The following is a 9,061-nucleotide window of genomic DNA, read 5'->3' on the forward strand; positions in this document are numbered from 1 at the left end:
GCTCGACCTCTCCTGGAACGTCAGCTATACCGAGCAAGCCGTGCATTTCCAGCTCCTCATCAGGGACCTGCGCTTCGGGCTCCTCTTCGGGATGTCGGACAGGGGCGAGTTCGAGAACGCGGACCTGGCCGTGCTCTGGAGCGACGGGCACAATTCCTATTTTGGGGTGAGTCGCTTGTGTGCTTGCATGGCTGCTTTTGGGGTTGTGTCCCCGTGGGTGAACCTGGCTCGCGGTTCGGCAGAGCGGGGCTGGCGCAGGGCACGGCGCAGGCTGGACCGCTGCCGCTGCTCAGGTGGAAGGGGTCCAGGAGGGCTCGGGGGTTCTGTCCCAGAGGGACTCACAGATCAGGTCTACACTATGGGTTTGGCACAGGATCTTAAACCCCAAGAGAAAAGAGTAAATGCAGCAGCACGTCAGCAAGGCTGAGTGGCACCAAAACCTGAACGTTTCGGCTGTGCTTAGCTGCAAAGAGCTCCAACAGGCGCTTGCACAGACGCGCCCAGATGCCGGAAGCATCAACACCTTGGTTCACTTCTGCGCTGCTGTCAGTCGCGTGAAAAATTAACCACGGCTCCCGTTAATGACTTTGAGCAAGTGCAAAAGGTATCAGCCAGAAAGCCGGCTCCTGCCGGCCCCAATAACCCGGCCGCGAGCCGCGCTCGACGCTGGCGCGGGGATCAACAGGACACAGGAAAACACAACCTGACGGCTGCTGCCAGCAGCGCGGCGCTATCGGAAATTAAATATGCAAATGTATTTGAGCCGTATGTAAACACCTGGTGGTAGCAGGTTGGGGGGGACTCATTTCTAACTTTGCTGTTTGATTTTGCTACCGCAAACGGCTCTCCTTTCTCACACAGGCCGTTTGCCCGGGTTCTTCTTTGGTTTGTCTTTCCATGGAGGCTGCAGTTACGGTAACTACCCCCGAGCTCGCTGGCAGCCGCCTCTCCCCACACCACCGCATTAGGCTTATTGCGATTGTGCTCGGCTGCAGAAAGCAATTCCCATTTTTCCCCGTGTGAGGCTTCCCAGTAAGTTAAATTTTACCTCTCTGCTTGCTTCAAATTAACCATAAAATACATTCTTTCACAATCAGCCGCAACATGATCTGCAGTGTAATGAAAGGAGGAAAAGGAGGGCTTATTATCGGTACTGTTTTCCTGCTAATTACCAGCCATTCAGGATGTGTGGTGGCCCGAATGCTACAGTATTTCACACCATCATGTTAAAAAAACCATAAAAGATCATTTCTAACCTGCCTTCATGCGCTCACTGAAAGACAAACAGTGCTGAATTAAACACGGGGCAGCATTTGGGCTTTCTCTTTCAGTTGGTGCTGAACAACATCCTGCAAGGAGATTTCTATAAATCTCTCTAGTCCTGGTTTTCTCTCTCCCAGCAGCCTTTCTTCTGGATAAGTATGTCAGTTAAAAGGATGCAAATTTGCTTAACCCCCCATGTACTATGAGATTAATTTGCACACCATACTCTTATAAAAACAAAAGTCATGCCAGCTTCATGTAGCTGATTTTACTCTCCCCCTCTAAGGACAGTATGTTCTCGAAACATCACTCTATACTTCTGGCTCAAATGGTGCCAGGGTGCTTTATGCTTTTTCTGCTGGTTTTTTCCCCCAGGACAAGAGAACCGATGCCACTTGTGTACGTACAGCGAGGTACTTCTTAGGTGCCTTTTCTCGGTAAACAAAAGATAGCAACAGGAGTTGTAAAAGATCAAGACAACAGCACTTCAAATCCAAATTATTGCAGGATTTTATACTCCAAACCTTCAAATCCTTAAGCACAGGAGTAACCTACTGCTTCGCTTCTCGGTGTGGCTTTGTCACCACCAGAAACAGTGAGCAGTTTTTGGGAGGCCTTGCTGGGCTGCCGAAACAATCTGGCCACAACAAATTCAGGATTTTGAAGAAGGGAAGTGATTTCTAGGGCTGACGCTGCAGCCCAGCAAGGGTCTGATCTTAAATTGCAAGCGGCTGGTTTATGGCAAGGGTCTTGGAGAGCACATCACTGCCCCCCCGAGTGTCCCCCCCAGCCAAATACACCCAAACCCCAGCACAGACCAAAGCAACACCTTCACGTGTCCCTGCAGGCTTTCCTCCTTCCCCCAGTCGCATCTCAACTTGTGAAGGTCTTTTTGCAGACTGTTAATGCTGGGTCACGTCTTTCCCAAGTCTGCCTGTGCCGAGCACCAAGGGTCTCGTGGCAGGGGCCACGCTGGCCCGGCTCTGCCCGCGGGCTGCTGGAGGGCAGCATGGGGCAACCAAAACACGGGCTCCCTCCACCTCTGGGACACGGAGGGTGAACCAACCGGAGGGTGAACAGGAGGAGGCCCTCACGACTCGCGGTTCCACTGGAGGTCACCGCCGTGGGCTCCTCGGGCTGAGTGGGGCCAGCGGAGCCTCCCGGCTTAGCGGGGTGCTCTTCCTCTTGCAGGACGCCTGGAGCGATGCCACGGGGCAGCTCCACATGGACTTGCAGCAGGACTACCAGCTCCTCGGGGCTCGGAGGGCTCCCGAGGGGCTCTACCTCCTCTTCAGAAGAGCCTTCAGCACCTGTGACCCCAAGGACTACCTTATAGAGGTACGGTATCACCTCCACCCCGCTACGGCAGGCCCCAGCCCCACCACAGCCCCGGGGCACCAAGCTGAGCTCCAAACCCCAGCCTGCACGGTCATACCTCACCGGTGTTTTGTTCTGGGGACAGCATCGGGCGTTTGCGCTGTCTAGGGCAGAAAGGAAGCGTGCTACAGATGTCAGCCCGGGGACATGAGTAATGTTTGGCACGATCTATTTACAACCCCTAATAAACCTCTGCAAAGTGTAGATTTTAGCTCGTTTGCATCATCCACTCCGGTTAAGCATGTGTTAGGTCTGTATAAATACCCTCCTGCACCACTCCTGTTTACAGTCTGGAGCCAACTGTTTGGAGTGTTACAAAGGGGTGTTGGTGGTGTTCAACGGGAGGCAAAGAGGAGGGTTTTGGCAGATGCCAGAGCAAAGGGATGGCAAATAGAGCTGCTGTGGTGTGCTGCTTGTGTGTGGTTCGGCAAAGTCTCTCTGGGTCTGCATTCACCGCTCCCTTGTGAGATGGGATTTGGGGGAAACCTTCTCAGTGGGGATGTCAAAGAGCTTTGGGGTCTCAGCCATAGACCCTGGGTGCAGGCAGGGATCGGCGCAAGGCTCATTTCAGATGAAAGCCTTTGGTGGACAGGATATTTTAAAGCCAACGTGGGCACAGAGCATCCTTGAATTTTTGTTGCTGGTTTTCAAAAGCTTGTTTTGCGGTGAGAAATGTCTACTGTCTGCCAAAACACAGAGAGCCCTGGAGGAAAAAAATCTATGTGTGAACCGGGAAAAGACTTGCAGGTCTTTATTCCCTGATCCTTTCAGACAAAAAATATTCTTTTTCCTTTCTTCCTTATCTCCTGTCCAGAGCTCACTGGGTTCAGCAGCACCTTCCTTGCTTGCAGGTGACTTTCAGCAGAGCCTCTCTCGGTATACCCCAACAGAAGTTGGGAGAAAGGGAGGTTTTCAAGGAGTTTTGTTCCTGCTGTTCCTCCCCAGGCTGCTGCCCGTGGCCCCTGCTGGGGCTGGGCTGCAGGGTGGGACGAACCCTGAACCGACATGGCCATGGCCATCCCAGCCTGAAGCTCAGGAGGGACGGGGGGCTCTGAAAGAGCGGAGTGGAGATGTTACACTTACGGAACTGATGCCATCTAGGGAAAACTTTTCAGACTCTTCCAGCTGGTAGGGAACCTTCTGTGATCAGGTCAGCCAAAGAAATGCCCCTAAATCTACAGTCTCTCTGGGACAGCCCATCAAAGTGAGCTACTAGTGAAGTCAGGGTTGTTTCCCATCTGAGGAGGGGTCCAGGCCCACTCCTGGATTCATGCCAAATACTGGTGCTAATAGTCCATGCAGTTCACATTTCCGCATGAAAAACTACCTGATGTACTTTGATCTCACTTCAGGATGGCACTGTGCACCTTATCTATGGGATCCTGGAGAAACCGGTCCATTCCCTCCAAGCCATCAACATCTCTGCCATCCACAGGGGACTGCAGAGGGTGCAGCTACTAAAGCCCAACATCACTGTCCCTGAACTGCCCAGCGACATGAAGACCATGGAGATAACGGCCCCCAATATTGTCATTCCCAGCCAGGAGACAACCTACTGGTGTTACATGGCAGAGCTCCCAGACGGCTTCCCCAAACATCACATTATCATGGTAAGAGGCAGGAGAAGAGGGTTGCTTTCTCTGGTTTACATCAGCAACCACGTTCACATTCAGCCATTCTGCAAAGTCCACCTCTTCCCTGCCCTTTCACAGGGAGGCTTTCAGATCCATACATCTTCCCCAACATGGTACCAATACATCTCCCAGAAGCATCCCACCAGCCAGTAGCATCCTCATGTCTCCTAGAGAACCTGCAGCCAGAAGTTTCTCAGCAGGAGGTGGCAGGTTGGCGACTGGAACAGGGCTGGCAAGAGCAGGGCAGAGCTAGCCAGGATACAAACTGGCTTCTGAAAGATTAGGCATGCTCCAAAAAAGAAAAGGTCACGGGCATAAACGCAACTTGTGTGCGTTGCCCAGACGTGTTGCACATGCTTGGGTCACCTCCCCCAAAGAAGAGCCAGAAACCTGCAGGCAGCCTAGTGCCGGGGAGAGGCAGGCGCCAGGCCAGCCCGACCACCCATCACGAGCTGCTGGGACAGCATCGCCCCGGCAGGCGCGGAGCTGGCTCGGCAGATGACCTGGCACACCCAGAGTCAAAACCGCACGACGGGGAGAGGGAAAACCTGACACACGGGCCGAAGCGAGCGCGTGGTGATTTATAGGGGAGGGACAGCTTTGCAAAGGAGAACTCAGAAGGAGGATTTTCTCTCTAGCAGATGGTGTGAAATGAATCATCTGTGTGTAAGTAAAAAGTGCGTAACTCCTGATACCTTCCCGCTGCTGCAGATCATTTCTACAGCTGGCACTTTTAGCAAGAGATGTTCCTCAGGCTCGTTTGAAGTTACTCTTTCTATCCCAAATCCCCCTCCCCGTGCCCCGAGCGGCTGTTAGCTAGAAACGAAACCCAAGAGCTGCATGCAGACCTACCACAATGTGGCCAGGACCCTCTTTAGGAAAAAGCAATGTCCCCAGGGTCACTTCAGCCCTGCAAAACTGGCAAAGGACTCGGTCATCACAAAGCAGACCAAGATCTTCTGCTGATCAGGTGCATCTGTCACTGGAGAAGGGATGAGATGTTTCTCAATGGGCTCTGGAGGACTCTGGGTTGGTCCCAAATCCAACCAAGAGCTCTTGGCACTTGGTGCCTCATGCCCAGAGCAACCTTTCCTCCCCATCACACAGCAGAAACTGTCTCCCATTCAGTGACAGATAGCAGACATACCTGCCTTGGGCTCCTTGTGGAACCTGCACAGACAGCAGCCTCCGGGGATGGGCTCTCAGCAAACGGTCTTAATGTGTCCTCCTTCTTGGGCACCGCTTTGCAGTACGAGCCAGTGATCACAGCCGGCAATGAGGCCCTGGTTCACCACATGGAAGTCTTCCAGTGCGCTGCTGAGTTCGACAGCTTCCCCCATTACAACGGGCCCTGCGACTCCAAGATGAAGCCAGACCGGCTCAACTACTGCAGGCACGTGCTTGCAGCGTGGGCCATGGGAGCGCAGGTGAGTGCAAGATGGGACCTACCGCCCTGTGTGAAAGCTTTGCTCTTGGGTGCTTTCCTGCCGCCCCCCAACCCTTCCCAATCCCATCTTGGGGTTGTCCCATGCGGGCTGCCCCAACCCTCCTCTCTGCTGGGATTTGTGTCCAGCCCTGTCTGAGCTCCCCCAAAATGTGTCTGAGTTTCCACCCCACCCCAGCCGACCTCCTCAGTGCCATAAATCTCTGTGATGCCCCTTCTCAATGGTTCCGCCATTGCATGTGCATGCCGGCACATGAGAAGCCTTTTGAAGCGAGACCAACTCGCCAAGCACAACCAAGAGCACAAGTCATGTCCCTCAGCCCACAGCGGGGGTCAGGATTATGCCCAGACATTTCCTTTAGGCTTTTCAGCCTTGTCCCCAAGAAAACCACCCTACCATTCCCCTAACACCCTCCCTCTTCTTCCAGGCTTTCTATTACCCTGAAGAAGCAGGTCTTGCCTTTGGTGGCCCAGGCTCCTCCAGATATCTGCGCCTCGAGATTCATTACCACAACCCCCTGGTGTTCAAAGGTGAGTGGGCACGTGGCGATGCCCGGTGCCTCGAGTGGGATGAACACCAGGCACTGCCACCCTGCCAGGGAGGGTTTCGTACAGAAGAAAACTTGGCCAAAATCATAGCCCTGTTTGCAACTCTCTGGAGACTTCATGGTCCAGATCTGCGCTCGTGGGAGAAATATATTAAATCCCCACCATGCTGCTGCCTTTCTGGTCTCAGTGAAGTCATCCTCAGCGGAGGCTGGACCCCATCTTTGTGCATGCCCAGCGGTGGGGAGGGAGGCTCAGGGCAGCCCGCAGCCCCCCAGGCAGAAAGCTGCCCTGACACATCATTCCTGCCCGGCAATGGTCCAAGGCGACAGCATCAGTCAGCTGGGCTGCCACGGGGGTCCCCACAATTCCTGTGCGAGGGGGTGGCGGTGGGTCTGAGCCCAGAGCCAAGAGCAACAGCGGTGCCAAAGTCACCAGAGAGACAGCACCAGCCTGACTGGGGATAGGGGAATTTAGATGTTGTTTTACTGGTACTCCTGCTTCAATAACATTGTCAGGAGACACATTAAAAAAAAAAAGGATTCCAAACAACCCAGTTTCTTCATTTACATAAAAACAAGTAGCTTCTTGACTACCCAAGTATATTTTTAGGAGACCAGAGCATATGTACTGTAGATCAGTCATAGCACATTTGGCAACTCGAGAAGAAACACGTCTATAAATACAGAGCTCACGTCTTTCATAATTTAATCTGCTTTTGCGTGTTAACCAATAGTGTCTCCCCCATTTTTCTTATCCCTGGGTGGGCTCCAGCCCAAAGGCTGGGGGTTCAAAGCCAGCTTGAACCCCTCCTGACGTAGTGAACCTGCCCTTTCCCTTTGCTCACAAAGCCGGGTGGCAAATGAGAGCCAGAGCTTGGCTTTGCATCTCAGCAGAGCTCGCTGCTGCCTCTGCCTGCCCGGCGGTCAGCATCTGCCAGGGGCACACCATGGGCACAGGGTCTTCTCCAGCTCCTACCAGCACTTTGGGTGAGGCTAAATGGAGCAATCCCAAAAGCAAGAGAGACCAGAAGCTTTCGAAATGCAAGGAGTACTTGCTCCATTTGCATTTCTCCTCCTGCCAGGCTCCCCATAACAGCATGGCCTTCGTTATTTGGATGTATCAGTTAAAGATGCAATGAGACATATTTCTGAGAGGGTTCCCCAAAGCACCCCATGATCTGTCCTCCTGCTTTGGGCTCTCCAAAGACACTACTTACCTCTCCTGGGAACAATTCATCCTCCGCTCAGTGACCTCTCTACGGGTCCTCTCTAGGCATGTGTTTGGGGCTGCTCAATAAAGACTTGCATGAAAATATCTAGGATTTTAAAACAATAAGGACTGCACACATGAAGAAAGCTGTGAGCGAGAGGACGGAGCACCTCTCCCCACACCCACTGCAGCACAGTGTCATTTTTCATGCCTGACCTTGTCCCAGCAGCCATCACTTCTTCTTCTACAGCGACTTGCAGCCTCGTCCTCTCGCCCACCAGGTCGCCGCGACTCCTCGGGAATCCGCCTCTACTACACAGCCACCCTGCGACGCTACGACGCCGGCATCATGGAGCTGGGCTTGGTTTACACGCCGGTGATGGCCATTCCCCCAGGCGAGGACGCTTTCCTCCTCACGGGGTATTGCACTGACAAATGCACCCGGCTGGTGAGTGCCCATCCTCTCCGCCCTGGCGTCACCTCGGAGAAGAGAGGTTGCAATGGCTTTTCCCAGGTCCCAGGCAGCGGTGATACGGCACCGAGCTTCGGGCTCCCAATTCCCTGTTTTAAACTCCCTGAACCCCTTACCATGATGTTGTGCTGGAGAGAAAAAATCTGCCGTGTACAGCAAAGAGCGAGCAGCTGGTTGGGACGTGCTGAATCCCCCTCAAAGCCGCTCTCCTGGGGAGCCATCTGCTCTGGCTCCCCGGGGTCCCATTCCCATAAAACTTACTGCCAAGCTGGCTGTGCCTCGGCGGTGCTTTCCCCCACGGAGGTGGGAAGATCGGCCTCTGCTTCCAAGGAGCTCGCCAAGAGCTCTCTCAAGTATGGTTTCAAAATGCCCACCTTGCTCCCAGGGAAGTTTTAGCGGATGTTTCTGTAGGGCCTACCCAAAAGGAATTATTTGTGCCACCACTAATGAAGGCAAGGAAGCAAGCAGCGTCTGGCTCAGCTGCTCCCGCTGACTTAGGGCACGGCGGCGCATAAATTGGGTTTGGCAGCGGCCCGAGCGTCCGTCCCTCTGCAGGGAGCTCACTTCTACCCTGCCCCAAGGGCACAGCAACCCCCAAAGCCCCGTGCGGGAGCCAGCGCAGGGACGGCTGGTCCCAAGCACGCAGCAAGGGGACGCGTGGGAGGGGAGAGGGATGATGGGGTCAGGCACCGGGGCTTGAGCCGTCCTTCCCCCAGGCTCTGCCCGCTGCTGGCATCCGCATCTTCGCCTCCCAGCTCCACACCCACCTGGCGGGAAGGAAAGTGGTGACGGTGCTGTCCCGGGACGGCAGAGAGAGGCAGGTCGTGAATGCCGACGGTCACTACAGCCCTCACTTCCAGGTACGGGGGTCTGCAGGGGCAGCGGGGGTCCTGGCTGGACGTCACCCACCGGCTGCCCCGGGCACAGCGGCCGTGGCGTGGCTCTGATGCGTCCCCTTTCCTTCCCTCCCAGGAGATCCGCATGCTGAAGGAGATGGTGGCAGTTTTTCCGGTGCGTAGCTCCAAAAACCGTGGTGGCTTCCAAACAACACGAGACCTTCCCCTGAGCCCGCAGCCCTGAGACCCCCGACTCCTTTACGCCACCTCCTCCCCT

General features: G+C 54.5%; 1 protein-coding gene across 1 annotated transcript in view; it reads left to right on the forward strand.

Moving 5' to 3' along the window:
* Positions 1 to 8,959, forward strand: part of DBH (dopamine beta-hydroxylase (dopamine beta-monooxygenase)) — a gene marked incomplete at its 3' end in the record, with an annotated part of 9,200 nt that extends 241 nt beyond the window's left edge. Inside the window, exons 2-9 of the mRNA XM_010290473.1 lie at positions 2 to 166; positions 2,455 to 2,601; positions 3,993 to 4,250; positions 5,525 to 5,701; positions 6,147 to 6,249; positions 7,758 to 7,924; positions 8,665 to 8,808; positions 8,921 to 8,959. Of these exons, the coding sequence (XP_010288775.1) occupies positions 2 to 166; positions 2,455 to 2,601; positions 3,993 to 4,250; positions 5,525 to 5,701; positions 6,147 to 6,249; positions 7,758 to 7,924; positions 8,665 to 8,808; positions 8,921 to 8,959 (1,200 nt within the window). The remainder of the gene's footprint in view (position 1; positions 167 to 2,454; positions 2,602 to 3,992; positions 4,251 to 5,524; positions 5,702 to 6,146; positions 6,250 to 7,757; positions 7,925 to 8,664; positions 8,809 to 8,920) is intronic.
* Positions 8,960 to 9,061: the final 102 nt, after the last annotated feature.

The sequence above is a fragment of the Phaethon lepturus genome, unplaced genomic scaffold, assembly GCF_000687285.1.
Source record: "Phaethon lepturus isolate BGI_N335 unplaced genomic scaffold, ASM68728v1 scaffold24327, whole genome shotgun sequence".
Lineage (NCBI taxonomy): Eukaryota > Metazoa > Chordata > Aves > Phaethontiformes > Phaethontidae > Phaethon > Phaethon lepturus.